A 27207-nucleotide genomic window follows, 5' to 3' on the forward strand; every position below is an offset into this window, starting at 1 on the left:
ATTAATGGAGTAGAAGCACCTGAGGGTAAAAAGTCAGTTGACAACACAAAAACTACATTGGATGGGAAGGAAAGCCTTCACCCCAGTGGAAGAGCTGGAAAAACCTTTTTTATTTAAAAACAATGGATTGCTCTCATACTTCAAATGCTATTAGACAAGGCAGTTTCTAGCTCTAAACTAACAGTAGCTAATAACACAAAGCTTCCACAAGAAAAGAGCAAGCCAATTTTATAGTCATGGGGTAGTCAAAATTTTCTTACGTCAAAAAAACCACTTGATCATCATTCAAATTATTTTCTACTTAAAAAAAAATAAATTTGAATACTGGGGAGATGACTCAACAGAAGACCTAGGAGGTCTGATGTCCTCTCTTTTGACCTCCAAAGGCACTGCACACACATGGCACATCAGCATGTATTATAGACAAAACTCCCATATAATAAAGACATTTTTAAAAACTTAAATTTGTTTACAGCCATATCACTCTGAACACACCTAATCTTATTTAAAAAAAACTTAAATTTAAGAAAATTAAGCAGGGCGGCGGTGGCGCACGCCTTTAATCCCAGCACTCGGGAGGCAGAGGCAGGCGGATCTCTGTGAGTTCGAGGCCAGCCTGGTCTACAAGAGCTAGTTCCAGGACAGGCTCCAAAGCCACAGAGAAACCCTGTCTCGAAAAACCAAAAAAAAAAAAAAAAAAAAAAAAAAAAAAAAAAAAGAAAATTAAACATAATTTGGAGGTTCAGAAAAAAAATTTCAATCTGCCAATGGACTTGATATCTAGACTATATACACACTATTTATTAATCTATTATCTCAATTATTGACACTAAGAAAATAAACACAAATTATAATGTCTATGTAGAGTACAAATATGTAAGCGATCTATTTTGAGGACCTTATACAGTCTGTACCTTATATAAATAAGAGATAACCTACTTTAAAAAAAAGGCAGCTAAAGCCAAACCAATGGACTATATAAGGTCGAAAAGAATATATGAACAGTACTCAGTATTATTAGCCATGAAAGAAATGTGAACAGAACCCACAATGATGCAGTCATTGAAGGGCTGAAGGAAAAAACTGATACAAAACAAGGAGGAACAATGAGAACTCTCACCAGATGAAGGATATAAAATGGCACAATCACTTCTGAAAAACCATTTGGTAATTACCTTAAAATAAACAAGATCGATAAGATAGATAGATAGATAGATAGATATCAATAGATAAACAAGCACCATGCTAGTCTAGCTCAGTAATTCTACCAATACCTAACAACAAAACAAAAATGTATATCCACAAAATAGTGAGCATTCATCTATAACACAGCAAAAAAAAAAAAAAAAAAAAAACACTAGAAACAATCCAAATATCTAACAAGAGGAAAAGAAACAATAAGGCATATCAATAAACAGAATAATCATTGCTACATGTAAGTATTTGAATTAATTCAAAATTACGTTAAGCAAAAACAGCTACGTGAGGGTATGGGCGGAGCTCAGTGGCATAGCCCTTGTTTAACATGCTTGAGGTTCTATGTTCAATCCCAATATTACAAAAACAAAAGGGGGAGCAGGTAAACACTAAGGTGAACTTCTAGTATAATTAGATCAAGTAGGGTGGGAGATACAATAGTATTAGCCTCTGTAAAGCCAGGACTTTAAGAAAAAAGCCCAACATTTCCGAGCTTAAGCCATTTATTTGCATTGGGTGCCGATATCAGGGCTTTAAAAGACTCCTCTCACCTTACCTCTGAGTCTTTCCGTAAGTTGGATGTGACTTTTTGTACTTTGTATCTCACTAGCACTCTTTGAAATAAATTAAAACTTGGGGGGGGGGGGGAATGAGATCAGTGTAAGACTCTTCACCCCAACTGTGCAGTTGTTGAAGAATGTCTCTTATTGGGTGCTAATATCAGGGCTCTAAAAGACAACTTAGATCTTTTTCTTTTTGAGTTTGTCCGTATTCCTTCCCCAGATATTTTATGAGAATCTCCTAATAAACACCACTATTAACTTTAGTTTACAATGAAAACATTCTAACTCAATTAGAAATTCCTATGACCTCATTAGCTGAAATCCTATCAAAACACTTCAGGAAGCTCCCTACAATCTTATTTAAATTTCTCAGCATCCTGAAATATCCTCCTGTGTCTTTACAGATACATGCCTCTTATAAAGACATATAATACAGTGTGACTAACGCTTATCTTTTCCGTGGGAGTCTTTCTTTTTTTTTTTTTTTTTTTTTTTTTTTTTGGTTTTTCGAGACAGGGTTTCCCTGTAGTTTCTAGAGCCTGTCCTGGAGCTAGCTCTTGTAGATCAGGCTGGCCTCGAACTCAGAGATCCGCCTGCCTCTGCCTCCCGAGTGCTGGGATTAAAGGCGTGCGCCACCACCGCCCGGCCGGGAGTCTTTCTTTTAATTCCATGCAATCTGTCTGTCTCTATAAACACCAACTCTGCTTCATACTTGTTTATCCTGAAATTCTTTCTTGTGGTAAAGTCAAGAATCCCAGCTTCACCTAACTAGAAGGAAGTCTCAGAAAATAAATTAGGCTGCTGTAGGTGGTTGTGCAGAGCTGTGATCCTGACTTGCACCCCACAGCTGCTGACAAGATGGTAAGATGGATATATGCATGAATAAAAACTTATAATCATTTGATATCTATATGATTGACTCACTGAATATAAACTATTACTCTGCATGCGTGTGTGTGAGCGTGTGGGAGGGGGTGGTATGCACATACACACATGCCAGAGGAGGTCTCTGGGTGTCTTCTATCAATCTCTCCCTTAACCCCATAGACAGGGTCTTCTATCTTACCAGCAAACTCTGAGGATCCACTTGTCTCTATAACCCTCCAATACTGGCATAACAGAAAGCTCTGGTCATGATTAAATAATCCGACAGTCTAAAAGCAAAACACTATGGCCACGTTATCTTCATCCAGACTTTTGACTATTTGTTTTTAGAATTACAAGAAATTTAGATACAGAAGAGTATGGCAGAGCTGAGAGCAAAACATAGTGCCGAGCACTTTTTACTTAATTAGACATATCTTCCCATGTTGGACAGCAAAAGGAAGATATGAGTTCCTCTCTTGTGGGGCCACTATGATAACTTAATGGAATGTTTACACTGTCAACACACACATGTATTAGGGCTTTGAATCCATCTTAGACTATCCCTTTAAAAAAATTCATTAAAGTAGAAGTGTTGAGTCAAAGGACAACATACTTCAGGGTTGTTGAGTCTGTCAAGGACAGTGAGGGTGTTGAAAACTAGTGGTCTAACACAGACTCGTGGAAGATATGAAAAGACCAGGACTTGGTGGAACTGGGCTGAATCATTAGTCACCTCCCCAGCAACAGCACTTCCCTGAGGCCCTACTGCATGGCCCTGTGATCATATCCAAAGGGATCTATGCTTAAGGATGGACTTAACGTGGGACCTCTATTCTGACCTAAACAGACCTGCATTGGAAGAAGATCCTTTCTTTCAAGGTCACTGGGTACAGGAGCACACCTGGACAGAGACTGATTCTGCAACAAAGACCAAGTAGTTACCTGCTCACAAATGTGCAGAATCCAGAGAAATGGGTTTATGACATTTCTAGTACACATTTCCCAACAAAGACTACATCTCCCAATAATCTCAAGTTCTGCCAATATTAAAATAGATTTAATCCTTACCTTACTGAATATATTTTCATGTGCTTATAGCTCATTTGTTTATCCTACAGGGACATGTGTGTCATATGCACCAAACTACTCCTTTCTAACCTTTGACCACGTAAAGACTTCCTTGGCAGCTTTTCAGCTGCTCTGAAACCTGCTTTCAGGTCTTGATTTCTACCTCAAGCATCTCTGTAGGCCTGAGCAAACTGGGTGAACAGTGTGCTGGGGAGAAAGATTGAAAGCTATGGGGCAACCATAGCCTGTCCTGGGTCTCCAATTTTGCCATGGGACCGTGGATTAGACATCTTTTTCTACATCTACACAATCAGGGTGAATAGTCTCTTCCACTAGTCTTAGTTTGTTCTCTATGTTTTAATTTATTTCAAAGAGTGAGAATAAGATACAAAGTACAAAATAAAAAGTCCAAATTCTGCTTAAGGGAAAGGTTCCTGTTTTATACCTAGCACTCACGAGGTAAGGTTGGGAGGAGTCTTTTAAAGCCCTAATATTAACACCCAATGCAAATAAAATGGCTTAAGCCAGGAAACACTGGCTTCTGCTTATCTTTTCTCCGGCAGGCAGGAAAGAACATTAAGAAAATTATTGGAGGAAACAAATGTTAACTTCTAAGAAAGTTCCCAGGGCTAAGAAGATTTTATAACCTGTTATAGACCTAGCCACAGTCCCTACCAATTCTCAGGAGAGAACAGCTCAGACCAACCAGAGGCCCACTGTTCTTTCAAGAGTACTTCAGGGGTCATTTCTTCAATTCAGCCTCAGCCATAGACCCTCCCCAACAAGCCCCTTCCGTACTTCTGGGATCTGTCACTTTTTGCTGTGCATAACGGTAATTTTTAACAACTTCCTATGGGGGTAGAAACCCTGGGTTGTCACTGTTTCTTCAACACCTAAGACAGAAGCTAAAACAGAAAACCTTGCATTGTTTCTTGAATAATGATCCAAATTAGCTAATATTAACTAATTAAAATAATTACAGCACTGATTTCAAGGCACTGATAACAAAAGTCAGCCCTAAAAATCACTTTCAACACTACCACTTGGGCCAGCTGCTAAACTCAGCAGGCGAAGCACTTGTTGTAAAGGCCTGACCCTTCAAACTCACAAAATGGTAAAAGGAGAGAAGAGATTCCCAAGCTGTTCTGTCTGACCACATGTGTGCCATGAAGAGACACTTACAGGCAAACCACACACACACACACACACACACACACACCCATAAACACACAATAAAAACAAGCATTTAAAAAGACAAGCATTGCTGATCCAGGGTATGTACTACTCGCAGGCACCAGGCACAACTCACCTCTCTAGGCACAGGCTTGGGTTTCTACTACAATGCACAGTTCACACATGTATCACCTGTGCACTAATACTTAAGAAAAAAATCTTGTTTTAAATCTGGAAGGAAAGAAACTCAGGAAACTGTAGAAGTTGAACAAGTACCTCGTGGGTCTCAGAAGCAACCTGGGAATCAGTAATCTCATCTAAGTCATCTTCAGCCTCACAGTCTTCCCGCACTTGTAGCCCTTGTTGCCCACCATAAGCCTGCAAGTATTCTTCATCCTAACGGCCATTAAAGAGAAGAAACATTTTTCTCACAAAGCTTTTGGGTGTTTTCAACCACTTTTCATGTACGATTCATGCGGAGTTATTCTAACATACTCTATTGTGGTGATGGCCTGACTGAGCATACAGCATAGGAGCTTCTTCTGCAAGGTTATGCAAACCAAGCGAACATGGTGGCCCAAAAATGAGGAGAATAACAATGGCTCAGCTTCATAACCAAGCCCCTGCTGCGCCCAAATGAGAAAAGCCTTACAAAAACCAGGCTTGTGTGGTCACTGAGGAGCTTGGAAGCAGCAGGTAGTCACCTATGCCCCTCAACAACTTAAGGTCAACAGAAACATTAGGAGCAGGGCAATTTGACAGAGCAAAGTATTTTTCAGGCATCACACTACAGTGGACTACTCATCAGGCCTTTCTTTCCCTTGGGTGAAAGGATGATTCCACATTTTTCATGAAATGGAAATGGCTTATCAGTAGGCAAATTTGTACCTTTTGGGCTGAGGCAATGTAGCAGGCAAGGTGACTGGAGATCACCACACTGGCAAGAAAGCAGACTGCTGCTAGCATTACCAACAAGTAATGAGGTAGGGAAAACCGACCCACCTGCTTCTAAAGACGATCCTAACACTGCATTCTACTTTGCACAAAAACTATTAGCATCCCATCAAAAAGAAGTGGAGATGCTAATCAACATTTCAGCCAAATAACACAATGGAATAGTCTGCTACTCTCTACACAAATTGTAAATTTAAACTCAATTTTACAAAACAATGTTTTATGAAATCTCAGAAAATCACATTGAACACACCCCCATGTCACCAACAAATACTATTCTGTTGGCTACTGAGCAATATAGTTCTTGCTGCTACCAGTGTACAAATTGTAAGATGAAATTATGTTCATCAACAATAATGCCTGCAAAATTCACTTAACACAACAGAACAACTATGCTGACCAGTCTTCCAACATCTCTGGGATCTCCCTTTCTTCACAGGTGACACAATCCCTTCTAGTTATAAAGTCTGTGGTCTTAAGGATTCTATGGCCAGTTCTTTAACAAATGCATGGTTTTACAGGTGGGCTCTCACAAGAAAGCACATGCTTGTGAGGGTCACATTTCAGAGTTAAGTCTGGCTTTAGAGAAGAGGCTGACAAATTCTGATTAGGACAAGGAACCAGTTTAAACCACTCGAGAAACTCCATACCCCTAGGGTAAATAGGGACACGATCTACAGCATCTTTACTGATAAAATATAGCATCTTTACTGACAACAGCACCTCAGAGACAGTCTGAGACAAGGCCTGGCTGCTGGACAAGAGCAAAGCATTCCATAGCTTAATTCTGATCTCTTCCCACCCAGGGCAGTCACTTCAGACACTACCACTGTGGTATCCATGAAGAAAAAAATGATAGCTGTGGCTCTAATACCAAATAGTAAGGTAGGCTGCCACTGTTCACCGAACATTCAGTTGTGAAATACTAGCACACTCAGAATTTCTAAATGACATATTAAAGTTTTTGAGTTTTTAAATTTTGAAAAAAAAAATTCATTTTAATGTAAAAGAGCTTTTTAAATGTTTGAATTGGAATATTTTATTCTTTTCAATACCTGAATCTTGGACCACAGGATGCTGAATTACTTAGGTAGATTTTGTATTATTCCTGGGACTTTATGTGGTCCTAAGTTGGACAACAAAATATTTAAGAAGAAAATTTTTCACTGATTATAAGTTCACAAGACAAGCGGCTGAGCAAACTCACCTGCACACACTTTCCATGCTTTTTATGGTTAGTAAAGATGTGCTGACTATTTAAAGAGTAAAAGACCCAAAAAGTAAATAGCTAATGTCACAAATGAATAGCAAACAGTCAAATACAAGAAAACAGCAACATTTTTAAAAGACCTTGGTTAATTCAACAAGCATGTTAAACTACAGTGTCTCACATAAGCAAGCACACCAGTATCAGAAGACACTGTCCATCTACTGAAAGACTGATTACTAAACTACATCATTATAGGACCACAGACATCAGGCTCCATGATGCATCTCATGACTCTACTGACCACAAACTACACATACTTTCTGAAGAATAACCTCTACCTCCTGAGGCATCAAAGCACAGTCATGACTGAACCAAATATTTTCAGGCTCTTTATCATCAATCACTTGTAAAGCAGACTGCTATACACATAAAAGACCAAAATTCATTAACTGTTGGCTGCAGTCCTCAAATGCAAGCACATGCTAAACGAAGACTCCAAAAGTGAGAGCACTACTCCCACCAACAAGAGTTCTTTTTATAGGTCCTGATCCTACACATCTCCAACGCATCTCAGCAGCCTCATCTCCACTCTGCCTTCATGGGACCCCAATGAAAGGAAACCCTTAGGCATTACACAGTGCAGCAATAACATCTTTCCAGCATGAATGTCATTGGGTGATTTTTTAAAAACACAAACATCTTCTGGTAATGTACCATTATGATAGATGGCCAATCTTATACCAGTACCTCTTCCTTTCCTGGTGTTTAATAAAAATAAACACTGACTACCAAAGCCATTATTCTGAAATAAAGACCAGCACCATCTTAGCTTGCTGATTACAGATAACAAATTATGTGTGACATTTTCTAAACTAACCTCAACCTCTTTATTCAGGTGTAGACAGTTCTTAGTAAGAAAGGGATGAATGAAAACAGGACATCAATCACTGTGGAATATTAGCACCTTAAAGATGTCTTTAGCAGGTCAATAATCTTTTCACCTTAGAAAGACTTTATCAGATCTTGTCTAAAGCCTGGATAAAAGCTCTGCATTAAGTACTTCTAACATTGACAGTGTGCCTCTACCACACAAAGCTGTTTTCTTCCTTAGGGTGCAATCCTCAAGGTCACAATTCTTTGCAGCCTTCCAGAATGACAAAGGAGCATTAATGCTGGCCAAACAAGCTGTCAACATAAACTTTGTCATAGCTCTGATAAAGAAACTGGCAGACAGTGATAATAAGGTCTAATTTCTCTCCTTCCCATGGGAGGTAAATAGATTTCAAATCAGTCTAGAAACCTATGTGCAGGAAGCCATGTTATCTTTGGCCATTGAAAAGAGAAAAGACTCACTGTAAATTCATCTAAAGGCTCATTGATTTCAATGTCCAGCACTTCATCATTGTAGAGCTGCTCCTCCTCTGGCTCATCCCCATATTCTATTTGGTCTTCTGTCAACTCAGGATCATGGCCTTCATATTGTCCTTCCTCTGGGTACTCTTGAGTATATAGTTCTTGCTCCTCGGGTTTATGGTAAGCTAGTTCATCTTCTCCTTGTTCATACTCAGATTCCTGCTCCCCGGATTGGTCATTGGTATTGTCAGACAGTTCAAATGATGTAACTATGCCAGAGGTAGGATTCAGACTGATGGTGACACCCTGAGAACTAGAAGACAAAACACAGTGAAAGAAATATTGAAAAAAAAAAAAAGACATATCAAAAGGAAGCACAAAGCTGCATCATTACATAATTGAGTTGTGATGCTCAAACAACCACTGGTTACAAGTAATCCCAATGATTAAGAGTGAGTACATTCTTAACAATCCATGAAAATACAGCTGCACTAGATTCCAAATGGCCCAGGGCCACTGCCCCACAATGCAGACAGCATCTCCATTTGTCAGCTCTGCTTTCTGACCAAAAGAATGAAGTCAGCCTGATGAAGAAGCTGGTCTAGTTGTCAAACATCCAAGATGTGAGCCTAAACATTTTGAACCTTCGTCTACATTTAATTTTCTTTTCTTTCTTTCTTTTTTTTTTTTTTTTTGGACAGGGTTTCCTTATGTAGCCCTGGCTGCCCAGGAACTCTGACTCTGTAGACTAGGTTGGCCTCAAACTCAGCGGTCTGCCTGCCTCTAGCATTTGAATGCTGGTAATTAAAGGTATCTACTTTTATAGAATTAAATAGATGAAACCTGGATGGTGTGACTGTCAGCAAAAAACATGAGTACTACTCAATGATCAGAAAATAATAGGATTATTTTTAAGGCTTATTTAAATTTATTTACTGTATGATTGCCTGCATGTAGTATTTGCACTGCATGTAGCCTGGTGCCCACAGATCAGAAGAGAGTATAGGATCCCCTGGAATTATAAGTGATTGTAGGTAGCCTGATTTAGGAGATGGAAACAAATCCAGATTCCTCTGCAGAAGCAGTAAGTGTTCTTAACTGCTGAGTTGTTTCTCCAGCCCCCACCATTAGAATGTTGAGAACAATTTAGTTTCCTTTTAAAATGATGATGCAAACTGTAAGGTCTTCTCTAATAAAATCAAAACATAAAACTCAGTATCAAAGTACATCTCAACATTCGAATAAATGTATATTAATTACAACTGTATTTAAAAAATAAATAACTGATACACCACCAGCTGTAGCGGCTCGTGTCTATTACCCCAGCATTCAGGAGGCTGAGGAAGGGGGACTTGCATGAGTTACAGAACACTACAATATGATCCTTGTCTCAAAAACTAAATCAAACAAATCAGCAATTTCTTCGTAAGACAGGAAAAGGCCTTAAAGCCACAAAACCCACTAACTCCTAAAGGGCAAACATTTCAAGGTGAGAGTACAAATACAGGGGCTGGAGATATGGCTCAGCTGTTAAGAACACTGGCTTGTTCTTCCAGAGGACTCAGTCTCTATTCCCAGCACCCACAAGGTGGCTCACAAACATTGTACTTCCATTTTCAAAGATCTGATGCCCTCTTCTGACTTTAGAGGGCAGACAAGTAGTAAAAAAAAAAATATGCATTCAGGCAAAACACTACAGGAAAAAAATTTTTTAATTAAACAAAAATATTAAAAGAAAAGGCAGCCTACACAGCAACACAGAGCATACCATAGACTTCGAGCTTTTGGCCAAACTCCAAAGATACATTTAAGGCCAACTTCATTCAAAAGATCAAAATATAGTTCATGATATCAAAGAAGAGAATTGGCAAATGCATCTCACTGGTAAAATAATTTAAAACTATAGTTTTAGCCACAAACTATGTGAGAAAACAAGTTTCAAATCTATGGCCTTTTTCATGTTTTGCAATCATATTTATAACCCAAAAAGATGAGTGTATTTTTCTCGTGTTTCTTCCTAAAACTGGAAATTTTTCTGAGTATTTCCAAGTACCTTTCCAGAATGGCATCAATAAAAACTGTTTGAAAGGAAAATAAAGAGAGCAACATCAAACTGCAGTAACCTGCATGAAGTGAGAGACCACTACACTCCATGCACACAAAGCACTGAGCCTTCACAAACTGCTCTAATATAAGTAACTTTAAGCCAATTACCTATTTATGGGAACAATCTGTATGGTTTCCATATCAGAATACACCAATATCTCACTCAGAATGTAATGTATGTTAGAAGACCAATACCACATTATTCAATTACTCATTATAGTTATAAAGTTTAATAAACACGTCAATTTACTTAAATATGGCCCAGTTTTCATGAGTTAATATTGAGCACCTGAAATTTTCTTCATCTTCATTATCACTCTGTAGAAGATCATCGTTCAGCTCTTCATCTGACAAATCCGACTGATTCTAATTAAAACAAGAAATCTAATTAATGTGTGTCACTTCCATAAAAAGACTAAGCACAAGCTTACCACGAGAGGGTCGTTTCTAACCTCTTGACACCCAGAAGGTTTATATTGTCTGGCATTGCCATAGAGAATCCAAAGAGCCCATATACAGACTACTGGCTAATCCCTGAGCAATTTTTAAATGCCACAGGCAAATAAGTATCAAGGAGTAAGTATAATGGTCAAATTTATTCTAATTCTAACATAAAAGAAAAAGATTAAGTAATACATACCTAGAAGGGTATCTGCTAAACAATATTCCCACCAAAATACTCAGAAGAATGGCCATAAAAATGACTAACAATGACAGAAACAAAATTCTGAAGTTTTCAAATAATGCAAGAGATACAATTCCTATAAAAGCTGCTTTTAAGGACTGAAAATTAAACCAATTAAAAAAATATCTTTGGCTTCCCTCTATAGATGACATGAAAATACAAGTAACAGCTCAGCTCCTTCAATGTTGTCACCAACCTAATTAATATGCAAAGACAGTAGAGTGATTTGATAGAGTTTTAAATTCCAGCCTGGGTTAAATATGTCTCAATATTATAGACTGGGGAGTGGGTCAACTTTCGTCCTCTACTAAAAGCATTCCTAAGTCTAAATGGGGCATACCCTTCCAAAGGGTAGTCAAGTAAACACACTTTCTCTGTCTCTGTCTCTGTCTCTCTAGAAAGAAGGAGGAGGGGAAGGAGAAGAAACTGACTTATTTTCTGCTCCTTAACTGAACAGTCAGTCTGACATCTGCATCTTGCAAAATAAGTTAAACTTGACTGTATATTTTTTATTACAGTACTTTTGATAGTCAAAATAATTCTAAGAAAATTTATTAGCTCAAAAGGCCTCATCTACTTCTGAAGTCAAATAAGCTACCCAAAGCCATGCTTCCAATACAGCAGGATGGATTTGTATGAGAAAACACAGTAACTCACAGATCCAAAAGAAATTTGCTGTTTGTTAGTGATACAACCAACCATCCAAAAGGGTCAGTTCTGAGAGTGAAGCAGATACTACACAGTAGTCATGCCTGCTATGGACAAACCTAAGTTTACTCTCCAACTCAGCAAATAAAACCTTAGGAAATGCTTAAAAATTAGTAATTCAGTGAACTTCAAGGAAGGCTGCTTCAGTGTGTGTGAAACATTTGTATGTTTGCCTGTGCGTATGCTGTATGTTTAAACTGCAGGAGTCATTTCTGGGTATATGCGAGTGTGTGTATGCATGTGTGTGTGTGTGTACATACGCACACGTGCGAAGGAACACATGTATTTAAACTTCAAGAAGATTCTTTGTGTGTATGCATTTGTGTGTTTAAACTCCTAACTACCAGTTTCAAAATCATTCAAGTAGTAATTTATCAAACAAGCAAACAAACAGGTGAAAAATGAAATGAAATATGTTATAGGTCTCAGTAGTAGTCAAACCTCAGTTCTGAGGATTGAGCTTTTCTGTCCACTTCCCTGGAAAAGCTTTAATCCTTAAAGGGAAACACTAAAGCAGCAAGTCAGAGATGGCTTTCAGCAAATCCCACTGAACTGCTTTTCAGGCAAGCAGAAAGGTTGAGAGAATTCTGCTCAAACTGACAAGAAGAAAACAAGACTTGCAGGTATAAAGAAGGACAAAGAATGGCAGTGAGTGCTTGTGAAATCCTTTGCCTCACCTTCCCAAGAAGATAGAAAAATGTTCCCTCCAAAACTCCCAAGAATGAGGACTTTCCACAGGGTATCAGGGGTTTAAAGATGGGGACAAAATGGTCCTCAAACATTCTCCAACATTGGCACTTATGACAGAGACTCCTTGGTGACCAAAATACCTGTCTGGATATGGAGGTGATGCCAGAGTAAAACAGAAGAAAGAAGGATTTACAAACTAGCACCCTAGCTCCACCTCAGTCATCCTGTTCTCCTCCTCGGTTTGCAGCCATGCCTTTTCAACACAATTAAAACCCAGCCCTAGATACTCTCCACTGTCACGAGGGCATACATGTCACTACAAAGACATACCTCTTCCCACCTGTTCCAGTGGAAAGCAGAGTGCAGGCACCCAGTGTCGTCACAAACAAGAGCAATAAACTTGCAAAATAAATACATTGAGAAAGGTCCAATCTTTACTAGAAATCAAATAATTATGAATTAAACAACAAGCAATTATTAAGATCAGTCACACTGACAGAGATTCTTTCTTAAAAGCAGTATCAGGCCTGTGAGAAAGAAAGGTGGCAGATACCAAGACACACTGTTATTAGGAACAAAAGCTAATCAAACATTTCCAGGAAGCAATTTGGCAATATAGAGTCTTGAAATGCCAAACCCCGAGACCAGAACTACCCCCAACAGACTGCCAAAGAAGATCCTTAAGCACATTAAGATTTATACATTAAAACAACATATCTGAAGTACTCTTCAAATTAAGTCAGGAAGGAGTGAGCGAGTAACTTTGAAGAAAGACCACTAAACACTGATGGCGCTGGGTAAAGCCCTACCAGAATCAACTATACCATTCTCTCTTCTTCCTTGAGTTTCCACTCAAGTTTAATGTGAGTACATAACCTGGAGTAGCCAGAGAAACCAGCAAAGAAAAAGGGATCAGATGAGGGGCAGTGCTAGAGAGCAGGACAGTAGACACAAGTGCTATGAAGGGGAAATGGGAATGGGCGGCAACTTTATCTACAAAGGGAGAAAAAGAGGACAATATTGAAAAAGGAGGAAAGAGGGAGAATGAAAAAGCCAGAGAGAAACACATTATTTATGCTTACCTAAAAACACACATGTATTGCTGGGTGTGTTGGAAACAGACAGGCTCTTTGAGTTAGAAGCCAGCCTGGTCTACATAGTGAGTTCCACAACAGTCAGGACCTATATAGAGAGACTCTGTCTCCCAAAAAAAAAAAAACCCATAAAAACAAAAACAAAAAAACCATCCATATATAGCAAGTACACATATACATATATAAATAATTTGAATGAAATTACTCCACTAGGGGTAACAATGCTTCTCCAAGAGCCATGATATCTAATATTGCCAGTCATGGGAAACCTGGGGATCCAAAGAGACTCCTCAAACAATATATGCTGCTGTTATCACCCTTGGTTGCCTCTCAAAACTTAATGGTAAGACTCCATTGCTGAAAACATTATATACTTCCAAGAGAAAACTTAAAGGAATCAAGCTAGGACTGACCTTGGAAGCCCCTCCCTGAGGATTAGTTCTTCCAGTATCTATAGGGGCTATATAAACTGTCAACGGAGAAAAGAATTAAAAATTCTACCCAGTTAGCCTACAAATTACAGTAATGACCAGCACAGCAAAATAAACCCAAGGGCACAAAAATGGCACTTATACCTCAAAAGTAACCAACAACCACTTAATTAGACTTAAGGCCTACTCAAAAAGAGGAAACATACAGGTGAAAACTGTATACTTACACAACTAATCTGCAGCTGGCGAGGTCGTGGACCTAAAGAAGGACCTACTATTGCCACTTTCCTAAACCAGTGTGTCTTAGCTAGGGTTACTATTGCTGTGATGAAACACCACAGCCAAAAAGTGAGTTGGGGAAGAAAGATTTATTCGGTTTTGCACTTCATAGTTCATCATTAAATACAATCAAGGGCCATGGAGGAGAGCTGCTTACTGGTTTGCTTCCCATGGCTTGCTCAGCCTTCTTTCTTATAGAGCCCCAGGACCACTAATCCAGGAATGACACCACCCACCATGAGCTGGGCACTCTCCAATCAATCACTAAGAAAATAAAATGTCTTACAACTGGATCTTATGGATGTATTGGAGGTTCCATTTTTTCTGATAACTCTAGTTTGCATTAACACAAGACCGGACAGCACACAGTATAAATCCCAACTTCATTCCAAAAACCTATTTTTATATTCATAAGCAAATGCAACTCTCACCTCAGAAAGAATGCTTCTTTTAGCAGCTTAAAAAGACCATTACAGAAATCTACAACTGGTCAAAATGCAGAAAACTGGAATTGTTGTTTTCTGAAAGACTGTGGAATGCCCTTCTCCAATTGATACATCTACAACACAACTAGACTGAAGGCTCAAGGAACAACTGGGAAGAGAAGGGTAAAAAGACTGTAAGAGCCAGAGGACCAGGAAATTAGCAATCAGACAGCACCTTCCTTATACGTCAGGAAGCTGCACCTATAAATTCTTAACAATATGGTCATCTAAATAAGACCCGCACAATGATAACCAGTTGGCATCCCAACGTGGATGAGGGATATCTCACAAGGCCCCATCCCAGAAAAATAAGGGCAATGGCTGCTGAAGAGAGAGAATCACAGGACAAGCTCTCCTGATAGGTTATTTAATCCCAAGTGGTCAGCCTTAAACACACACACACACACACACACACACACACACACACGCTATATAAACTCAGCAGTTCATATATATGTGTGTTTGTATTTATCAATAATACTTAAAAGAAAGGATCTCTTTGAGGGAAATAGGGAAATATCAGAGAAGCTGGAAAGGGTGGAGTGGGAATACTGTATATATAGTACTCATGTATTAAAAAAAATTAAAAGAACATTTGTTGGTGTTTCTAAAGCTTCTATGATTTGGACACAGCTTAAGTACTTTCCGGGACTCATGTGTTGCAATGGAGAAGACTGCTATCATAACCAGGGACACACAGGCTAGTCATCAATAGAAGCAGAACACAGTGAGGAAATCTGACTGAGGAAGAACCCTAAGTCACATTCAATTACTAGAGAAACTGCTGATGAGGCCTAAGAGTTAACAGTTAGACAGCAGGACAGGGATAGATCCCCAGTCCATGTCTACTATACTGTCTGAAAGAGTCTTAATTGCAAGTGTAGTAAGTTTCAGTATAGTTTTTGAGAATATGAGTCCTAACCATTTTAAGACTTGAAAATGAAGTATAAAGAATTATGTTGAGGATCTGGGGAGAGGCTCAAAGTGCTCTCCACACAAGCATAAAGACCCGAGTTTAGTTCCTAGCACTACGTGAAAGTCAGGTGTAGAAGCAGCATGAACCTATAATTCCACCACTAGAGAGGTCAAGACAGATGATCCCTTGGGCTCCCTAACTAGTCAGGCAGTCTAGCTAAAATGGTAATCTTTGGTAATCTCCAGGTTCAGTGAGAAAACCTGCCTCAAAAAATAAGGTGGCAAGCAATTGAACAAGACATGCAGCAGCAACCTTTGGCCTCCACATGCATATATGTACATAAGTACATACAAGTATATGTATAGCCTCTTTCTCACACATAAACATTGTACACATTCATAAATACCATTTTCAAATAATTATGTGAATATTAAGTGAAAACAGAAAATGTTCTGAAACTATTTAGTGAACCAAAAACTGTTAATTCACTTTAGGGGATCTTGAGAGGCACTTCAGCAATTGCCAATCAAGTGCAAGGGTTGTAGTTCGGAACCCCAGAACACAAGCAAAAACTGAGTGTGCACAATGGTCCACCTATAACCCAACAGCTTGGCAGATGGGGAAAGCTGACTAGCTAGACTAGCTGAATCAGCTAGTTTAAGACTCAGCAAGAGACCTAGCTTCATTAAAAAGAAGAGTAACTAAGAGATGAAGAGTGTCAACCTCTGACCCCCACAGATACACGAACATACAAGTATTCCCAACCAAGTAAGCCCCACACACAAAAAGGAAACAAATCTCACTTTCAGCCCTTGCTTCCCATTTCTACTTTCCACATGATATATGAAACAGATTAGAAGTATATGTTAGGCAGATACACACATATTAAAGATAATGCTTCAAAGTATTTAGTCAAAAAGGTCTAGAAAAGTTCCCGTGAGAACTTCTAGCTGTATTTATATGCAGATCTGTTATATATATAGTTTGACAAATTTACCTTTAAGCTATTAGTGAATACCCCCCAAGAAGTGCAGTCTAGAACCACAATCACACCTATAACTGTTACATTCCTTTAGGCACATCTTTTATGCTACTGTTATCCCAATTCTGATACCTGCTAGAGTGCACTGGACACAGTAGGAACTAAAATGCTTGCTCCCCATGGTAATATCCACAGCATTTACTAATAAGCAGCCATTCTGCTGAGCTGGAGGAGTAACTCCAGGACAGAATGCATGCTGAGCATCTGTGAGGTGCTAAGGCAATTTTGATAGAGCAACAAAACAATCACTCCATTTACAAACTTCTGGTCCATGCTCAGGTTTCTAGAAATTCATCCCATGTACAAGTGACGGTGTTTACAATAGATAATTCTTTTAAGCGACCTTAATTCTTACCTTTTTGCCAGAGAGTAAGTCTTCTCCAAGCAAGTCATCTTCTAGTTCACTGGGGAAAGAGAAATGCAAAGTGTCACTCCTAATAGCCTAGAAAAGGAGAAGCCACTCAGAAACCCAGTAACTGTTCCAGGGTGTGGGAACTTCCAGGTCGCTACACACTTCCTTTTCTCTACAGAATGAATAAAGACATTATTCAAGGACACAGGGACAAGTCTTTGTCACCTAAGGCCAGGTTCAAAACACAAGGTGGCTTACTAGACTTCAGCTGAAGCTTAGCAGCATAGTAGAATACTTTAATCCCTCTGTACCTACTTAATAATCAGCAAAATATGAAATATATACAAAGGAGCACCTAATCTTTCTCCTAATCTTTAAAAACTTATGATGTAAAGGAAAAAGTGCTCAATATCATTAATCAGGAAAAAAAAACACACAAGAAATCATCCGATACTCATCAAACTAGCAGAAACCAAAACAATTGAGTTGAAGCAGTAGCTCAGCAGTTCACAGCACTTCTTGATTTTGTAGTTATGTCAGGCAATTCACAATCACTTTCAATTCCAGCTTTAGGAGATCAAACGCTCCCTTTTGGCCTCCAATGGCAATACACTCACATGGCACACACACATAAAATTTTTAAAAGTCTTTTAAAGAAATAAATTTTAAATTATGTTATAAAATTATATGCAGTATCTAAGGAGTGTGACATGGAAATCACAGTGGTCACCTGCCAGGTTTCCCAGCATTCTCTTGTGCTGAAAGTGACTAGGCACAGGTTTTCCTCAGGCCTCAGAGGGTGCCTTTACCATATCAAGATGCTTAAAATAACTTCTATTGCATTTTTAAAATGTTTTTTTATTATTCAGGGTTTATATAGGGCCATTTTCATTCAGGTATATAATGTATTCCCTCTTCTCCCCACTCCCATTTGTACTCTTTGTTCCCAAAGCAGTTCTGTTTCTACATTCTAAGCACCAGTACATATTGTGATAGTATGTATATATAACATCTAGGACCACAAAGCAGAGAAAACATGTCAAAACAATATTTTTGAGATTAACACCAGCACTAATTTACTATTGTAGCATATTGAACACAACACTGGGAGCTCTAAGGATTCAGAGATGGAGTTGTGAGAGAAAAGGCCTTTCAGAACTAGAAACACCCTGGCAAATCATTCAGTTCACACGCTAGGCTGAGTTACTCTAAGTTACCCTGTAGTTTGTCTCATACCCTCACTTCACAAATAGAAATATGGACAAGACCTTAAATTACCTGCCAAAGGTCACACAAAAGAGAGAGATGCAAGGCAAGGAGTTAAAAATCCACCTTTCCGGCTGGATGGGGTGGCACACACCTTTAATCCCAGCACTGGGAAGCAGAGGCAGGTGGCTCTCTAAACTCAAGGCCAGCCTGGTCTACAAAGAGAGTTCCAGGATGTCCAGGACTACACAGAGAAACACTGTCTTGAAAATAAACTAACAAACAAACAAAAATCCACCTTTCTGACTTCTTCACAGGTCCTGCCAACATTTTAAAGCCAGTAACATCTAGGATTTGATTATTTTCTGTGTTACATTCCTCCTATGAAGCCAGGAAAAAAGGCTGCCAGCCAATGCCCTATTTGAGAACCTGATTCTACATGAGCAAAATACGCAAGTACCTCTTTGAAAATGAATATTCCTCCATGCCATAGCTTGTAATGGAAAATAGGTGATACCATGTTCCCAGGTCACACTAATTGGGACGGTAATAAGAGGTGTTCAAAATTACATCAAAAAAAAGCTACAAAGAATATGCAACTTTTGCTAACACGTAAAAGAATTTGAAAATAAGAAACCAATTCTTTTTTATTGTTTTTATTGAGGTACATATTTTTCTCTGCTCCCCTCCCTTCCTCTCCCCTCCTCTTCTACTCTCTCCCAATTTACTCAGGAGATCTTGCCTTCTACATCCCATGTACATTAGATCCACGTATGTCTCTCTTTGGGTCCTCTGGGATTGTAAATTGTAGGCTGGTTTTTCTTTATGTCTAAAAAATACTTATGAGTGAGTACATATGATAATTGTCTTTCTGGATCTGAGGTACCTCATTCACGTGTGCCTGAAAGCCTGAATAAGTTAAATATCAATTGATGTAATCAATTTTAGGCAACTGTACTGTTAAAAACTTAACTTTGTCAGAACCATACAATACATACATACCCACCCCCATCTACCTCATAAATAAGATACCTCTCTTTCACACCCTAACAGTCCTTTCTCTAGAATCCAGACTGATGCACTGAATGAGTCAGGAAAGGCTAGCCAACCTTATGTTGATCATGAAAGACTCCACTTAAACCATTCTGTAAACTTCTATAGGTATGTGCTCTTAAACAAAACTAGTACATAACCCTAGTATATTTTTTTGTTCATTGGCCTCAGGACCTAACACAGCCAGCCTGTGCACCTCCTGCACTCCTCCTCTAAAAGTAGAGATTCCCCCCACACTGAGCTGACATCAGTCATCACCAACTGTTTGCAAATGTGTGTGCAAGAGTGGACTACTAAGCAGGTACGTTCACCTACACTACTAGTAGAAAAACAAAATTAAAAATCAATACATATTAAAATGGCAAAAAAATTTAAAGTCTCACTAACTACTGGATAGGATATACAGCAAAAGGTACTGAGACATCCAAATGGTTGTGGTGTTGTTCTATAAACAGAGAGGAAAGCAAGTTCATGCTCCTCAGTTACCTACAACACAAGCTTGGACCAGGCACTTGTGAGGCCTGAAGAGAACTCCCATCAGCCCAGCAAGCGTAGGACAAGGCATGAAAGGGCCAGCACACTATCTTTGGTAAAGATCTCTGTATCCATCAAATGATCACAGGCATCACAATGACACCCTAGGGTAGCCCACGTGTGCACACACCTGTCCCAGTCCTCATCTGCAGCTCTTCTTCTCCAGGACCGTTCTGCACCAGGCTTGTCAAACTGGTCAAAGTCATCATCTGTGAAAAAGAGTCCACTCAAATCAGTTTTGTTAAATCAAGACAATCAATTAAGATACTAGCTTCCTTAGGAATCCAGCTTAACTCTCCAGATATGAAGTTCTATATATAGCAATTATAAATCCTCAGCCATGCTGAAAGCATTATTTTAAAAAAAAAAATAAATAAAAGCAATCCAAAAATTTGTTGAATACTAGGTATGAAAATTTGGTGAAAACAGCAATTTTTAAATTATAACTTTTACTGCACAAAAGGAATATTTACTTAAAAATTAAACTCCTATAATAATTTCTCAGCCTTCACATTTTTCTATATAACAGAAGTAGAATACAAACTATGTAAAAAGTTTTCTATTTATTAGCCACATTTTATAAAAAGTAAAAACTGTCACACCATAAGGGGGAAAATTTTAATTGTACTGTTTTTTACTGGTATATCCAAAGTTTGACTGCTAAGGCATGAGCTCAGAACAGAAGGCAGCAGTGGGTGTTTTGCTTCATATGAAGTCCTAAGTGCATATTTTACACACAGAGCACAGCTCACATCTCAACATGTCAAGAGGCCACCAAGATAGCTCAGAAGAACAACAGAAATAGAGCCCCTCTTTTTTCTTTTCTTGTAAAAAACAAACAAAAACAACAACAACAACAACAACCTATTCTTTACCTCACAAATTTGCTGGAAGTTTAAATTTGACAATATATTTTTATAATAGGAGAGGCACCTGGTAGTTATTTTTATTGTTAGGAAACACTAAGAACTGAAATTTAAGTTGGGGACAGGGTGCAAAGAAAGAGGCAGCAGTTGGTTTGTTCTCAGTCCATCCAAGCCCAGAACACTTGGATAGGTGACATAAATTCCTACTGCCTAGAGTATTTCTCTGGTTCAGACTGGAAAATTAACCACTAAGGTTCTAACAAAACCATCAATCATATCAACCATTACCAGATCGGACTCCTTAGAGAACCTGATTAAAAACTGTTTTTAACCGGTGTAGTGGTACACACTTTTAATCCCAGCATTTGGGAGGCAAAGGCAGGTGGATCTTTATGAGGTCAGCCTAGTCTACAAAGTGTGAATTCCACAATAGGCAAGGCTACATATTGAGACTGTAGCTCAAAAAACAAAACAAAACAAAAACAAAAACAAAACCTATGTTATAAATATGACTATGTGCCAGGTGGTGGGGGCGCATGCCTTTAATCCCAGCACTCAAGAGGCAGAGACAGTGGATCTCTGTGAGTTTGAGGGCAGCCTGGTCTACAGAGCAAGTTCCAGGATAGACTCCAAAGACAAACCTTGTCTCGGGAAAAAAAAAAAAAAAAAAAAAAAAAAAGACTGTAAAATCTCTGAGATGATTCTAAGAACAAGTATATTACAGAAATTCACTACAGGTTTGTTCATAGTTATGGCAGACTCACTGTTCCTTCAAAATCAGAGCTTCTTCTTCCTGATTCTCTCACTGGGGGCTAGAACGTCTGGTATCTTTCATCCCACCCCAACCTACCTGCTGCTGAGGGAGATACCAGTGAGGAAGGAACCGTTCTCCCACACTAAGTCCCACCTGTGGGACACTCAACCCAGATATCCCTGCTTGAAGAGGGAAACATAAGCTTTCAACAACTGGTAGGTGATAGGCAGTCAGCAAAGGAATCAACAAGCAAAGAACAGTAAGAAACCCAGAGACACGGAGTAGGGAAACCAGCACCCACAGCCACTCTAAGGTATTATCTCAAATGTCAATCATCAGCGGGGAGAGGGGGAGCGGGGCGAGCACAAGACATTGTTGCATAGCAGTTTCCTCAAGATAGAAAAAAATCCTTAAGCCAAAGCTAAGTAATTCAAAATAGCTTCAGAAAGTCCCTAAAACTGACCAGGATTCACCAGGCCCCTCCCTCCTAAGAGTAAACAATAAAGACTGCTGAAAGTCACTCAGCCAATCAGACTGGCCAGGCTGAAGAGAAGATCTTGAATTAAGACCTGACCAGCTACATAGAAAAGGTTTAGACCAACTGAGTCACTTGGAAAAGACACTTTCCAACACAATAAGATGCCTGCAAGCTGTGCAGTGAGCTCCAGGTTCTCAGTTTTTGGGAACGCAGGCTGGGGTGGGCTTTAGTGATACTGCTGTCTTTGAGTCATTTCTGCTTCTGTAAGAAACCTCTCGCCCACATTCCTTTAAGTAACCCCTATAAAACTCAATGGTTCACCAAGCTAGACTTTGGGGGTGGTATCTGTACTTTGGTCTGTTATGAGTTTCTTATCTGGGTAAGTAGGTAAGTGGTTTTTGTTGTTTGTGTGTGTGTGTGTGTGTGTGTGTGTGTGTGTGTGTCTTCGCTCTCCCCAGGACACAGCAGACATCAAAAAAACAGAAAGGTATAACCTTTCATGTATGGGATGGGAGGAAGCAGGCAGCAGAAACTACTTGTAAGAGGTTCATAAAAACATTCAAGTAGCCATCACATATATTTCTTCATTGAACTAAATGAAACCAGAAGAATAAAAAAGTAAGGTAGCAATGGCACAGCAAAGGACAAATAAAGAAGAAAACCAGCACAAGACCAAATAAATCTTGAAATTAAAAATAATATGAGGCTGGCAAGGTGGCTCAGCAGGGGTAAAGGTGCTTGTCACTGGTCCCCAGAAGAAGACACATAAAGGTGAAGGTAAAGAACCAACTCTCGCAAATTATTCTCTGGCCTGTGGGTACATATGTGAGTGTGTGTGTGTGTGTGTGTGTGTGTGTGTGTGTGTGTGCGCGTGCACGTAACCAGTAACCAGGCATGGTAGCACATATGTATTACTAGTACTGACGAGAAATTGAGGCAGATAAATTGCCATAAATTTGAGGCTACCCAAAAATATGAAGTTCTAGGACAGCCAGGATTACACTGTAAGACTCTGCCTCAAAAAAAAAAAAAAAAAAAAAAAAAAAACCAGGGATCATAAAAAAAGATTCAAGCTGGCAAAATAGAAAATAACATCAAATAACCACTACTGAAGAAAATTTGGACCACCATCACTATCCAATGAATAGTAGACACACAAAAGAAATACCAGAAAGAGGGTACAAAGGAGCAGGAAAAATATCTAAATATATAATTTAAATTTACCAAATTTACTTTTTTAAAAAAAAATCAGTTTTCTTATCTAGAAAAGCACAACAAATTTACCACACAATCAAAAGAGATACACACACCAGTTAAAATGTCCCAAAGCCAAAAGCAATGAGAAAATCTGGAAAGCAGAAGAGGCCTCATCACTATAAGGTAACCACAGAAAATGCGGCTCATCATAAGAACTAGGAGCCGGGGTTGCAGTGGGATAACAGAACGGGAGTGCCTATGTTCTGTAAAGCTATCCTCCACAGAGATGAGAATAACATGCACAGAAAACCACAAGCAAGATCTCTGTAGCTAGGAGATCCACAGTAATTGAATTATGTGCTACAAAAAGATGTGTGAAAATGACTCCCTGTCACTGTTTTTTGAAACAAGATGGAAATGATTTCAAGTGAAGATAATACTGGACATTAAGAGGATGCTAAATCAATGGCTGGTGTCCCTGTTAAGAGATTTGGAGATAAGACATAAACAGGAGAAAGGACGTGTAAGGTCAAATAAGACTTCTAAATAAGTACCGTGGAAAACTGTAGGGTGTGGTATCCAGATTCCCTAGGGACCTTCTAGTCTCCTGACTGTAAATCAGTTCCCACCAAGCTACCCAACTTTGTCTTATTTAGATAGGCAGATTTATATCTTCCATCTGAATCTGGGAGGTACTAAGCCTTTGACTGCCATTCTCTGAGCTCTCCTGGTTGTGCGCAGGTGTTCAGGCACATACACTTCATGGTATCCACAGATCCTGCAGGCTTTTCCCCCTTCGCCATTAACTGGATATTCTCACAGACTTCCACATTTGCTCATTCTCCTATTGAACTACCTAGAAATTATTTCAGAGATTACACTTTTTAGCTCTATAACTGTCCCTTGCTTCCTCTTTGTAATTTATCTTTATTGCTCTGTCCCATTTCTGAGCACACTGTTCTCCAGAATTCCTTTAGTGCATGCTTGTTCATTTGTTCTGGTTTCTGCTTTTGTGGCCTAGGGTTTCTTAAAGAGATCTGAGTGTTTAAGACAGTTACTTCAAAGTGTTTCTGGGCCTTCTAGTGGGTAGTTCCTGTTTCCTTTTCTCCTGTATGTCATACTTTCCTGGATTCTTTGTACAAACTGATTTTTTTTTTTCATTTAAAACTATGTATCTTAAATACTGCAGCAGAATAACAATTCATCTCTCCCATGACCATGGTTGCTGCTATTACTCATGAAAGCTGTTGTCCATTAAATGACTTCCAAACCATTTCTGCAAAGACTATTTATTCTATCCCTTCTTTAATGTGGGTACTGAAATCCCTACTCCCAGTGACCCAACAAAGTTATCTTTAAATACCTCAATACAAGGGAAGATTCACCAATAATGCATGGCCGTGATAAAAATTAAACAAAGTGAATCTGAATAAATACTCTGCAAAAGCAGGAAAAGAAAATCTTTGTTCTTGTGTTAGGCAAAGATTTGTTTATGTAATAGCAAAACCAATGGAAGATCTCACAAACTGGACCCCATCAGAACCTACGGCATCTACTCCTCCAAAGTCACAATCCAGCGAATGAAAAGAAGCCCGACAGAGCTCTTTCCCTGTGAACCATTCCACTAAACTGCAAACCTGAGTCTGCCTGAGCATCACAGTGGGTACCCTGGACTCATTTACCATCTTCAGAAGGAGCAGTACTGTGTGTGGAATGGAGTCCTAACGCTGAGGTTGTCAAAATTAAAGGGAAGTGGTGATGTTACAGAGTGACTGTTTAAATTATCACAATTTACAAGTCAAGCTATCTTTTAATTTTACAAAGACAACTGAGTGAGGAGTTAGTGAAAAGCCAGAGTATGCCACCCTCCCAGTTCACTGATGTGTCCACCATAAGGGCATGACTAGGATTGCATTCCTGGGAGGTTAGGAGTTGAAGCTGAAAAGTCCTAACTCCTTAAACACACATGTTTAGTTTTTCAAACAACCAACTCCCATTCCCACAGCTATGAAACCCCTCTCCACTCACTTCATTAGCATGAAAAGATAAAAAAAATTCCAAGAGTTTTAAGAATTTCATGAATAGGAACCAGAAACAAAGTCCAAGATTTCCTTTCATCATACAACAATTAGTGCCCATCAAAAAATCTTCATCACTAGGATCTCAGAATGTGTCCTTATTTAGAAATAGCAAAGAATTTGCAAATATAATGAGTCCAGATAAAGTCATTTTACCAGTAACTGGTGTGACAACCCATTCTCATATACCTGAAAGAAACAACACAGGGCTTGGAGCTATCTGTGCACCAGTGCTCACAACAGTATCTTTATAGTAACAACAGGTGGAAACTCAAGTACAGTCAGGGAAAATAATGTTTGCATTTTTAATGTGTTTTATACACACAATAGAGGATCATATAATTATTTAAAAGGAAGGAAATTCTGTAACTAGGAAGATAGCTCAAGGGATAAAGTCCTTGCTATACAAGCATGAAGGCCTGATTTTTTTTTTTTAATCTCCAGCATCCAGCATAAAAAGCTAGACCCAGCAGCATCCATCCCGTTAGATCCCTAGAGCCTGAGAGTCAGCCAGTCTAGTCAATGAAGGAGCTCCAACTTCAGTGAGAGGCTCTGTCCAATAAAGGTGGAGAGTAACTAAGGCATTGACAATGACCTCTAGCCTCCACACACGTATACAAGCACACATGTTGGGGGGGATGATTCTGTCCTCTGCTATAACACGGCCATCTTGAAGGTATTGTTTTCAGTGGAAGAATTATAACTCAAAATCTTTAGAAGCAAACCAAGTGCCCTGAAACCTGTCTCTGTTCTTATATTTTCTCCACTCATTTTCCATTTCTTCAGGTTACAGATAAAATTCTTTCTAAAGTTCCAGTTTGTATCAGCCATGCCAGTTTATACCAGTTATGAAGAACAATAAGGAAAGACAACTCGCCTTAGACAATGTTAAAAGAACAGGGAGTGTCCAATAAAACAAAAGGGACATTATCGTCCCCATTTTGATGCTCTTGTCTAAATCCTGCACTAGCTATTCGTTCAACGAGGGACTACCCTTCCTCCTCAGCAAACCTGAATGCCCCTTGCTGGGAGGTTTCTAGCATATGATAAATGGCACCTACAATGACCACACTTTTACCTAATCTTCTCATCGATTCCTCCTTGTTTTTTAGAGCCCTGGGTTAGCTTGAGGCAGGGGGTCTAGTAATTGTTAATCTACTAATCAGCAAACTTTGGCCATGGGACAAGTAGCAGCTGATACATGTTTATATAAATTTAGCGACAGCCCATTTTATAAGCAAATATTTACAGGAATGCAGCACTACTGTCTAGGACAGCAGTCCAGTTACAAGGCCAGAGCTGATCTGTAATCACACAACCGAGAAAGCGCCCTTTAAAGTAGCTTACATGTTCACAGGATTACCTTCTAAGGTGGTCATGTAAATAAGATATTTCCATATCTGAAAAACTATATTCAAGGACTGGGAAGATGTCTCAGATGATGAAGTCTGCCACACAAACATAAAGACTTTGTTCAGATCCCTGGTACCCACATAACTGGACCAGAAGCTTTTGAATAGTAACCCCAATGCTAGGGGATTGGATGGGGCATAGACGGGGAAATCCCTCGAGCTCTAGCTAGCTCAGTCAAGTGGATGAGTTGCATGTTCAGTGAGATCCTGTCTCAAAAAAGGTGGCGAGTGATGCATGAAACACTGTCCTCCACACCCATGCACACAAGTATACACTCACATGAATACATATATAACACACATGGGGGAGTGACAAACACACCTTATAGTCACTGTAAAATTCTTCTAACTTGCTAAAGACAGTGCTGAACCTGTCTGGCCAATGATGCAACATTAAACTGACAAAAACTACAAACTGCCAGAATCAACCTTCCTTGAACCTTGGAATCTTTCTTA

The 27207-nt window shown here is 39.1% G+C and overlaps 1 protein-coding gene across 1 annotated transcript in view; it reads right to left on the minus strand.

Moving 5' to 3' along the window:
• Positions 1–27207, minus strand: part of Rbm33 (RNA binding motif protein 33) — a 102700-nt gene that overhangs the window by 69862 nt on the left and 5631 nt on the right. The window contains 4 exon segments of the mRNA XM_038318277.1: positions 8386–8698; positions 10781–10857; positions 17177–17225; positions 20097–20175. Of these exon segments, the coding sequence (XP_038174205.1) occupies positions 8386–8698; positions 10781–10857; positions 17177–17225; positions 20097–20175 (518 nt within the window).

Source organism: Arvicola amphibius, chromosome 2 (genome assembly GCF_903992535.2).
Source record: "Arvicola amphibius chromosome 2, mArvAmp1.2, whole genome shotgun sequence".
NCBI lineage: Eukaryota > Metazoa > Chordata > Mammalia > Rodentia > Cricetidae > Arvicola > Arvicola amphibius.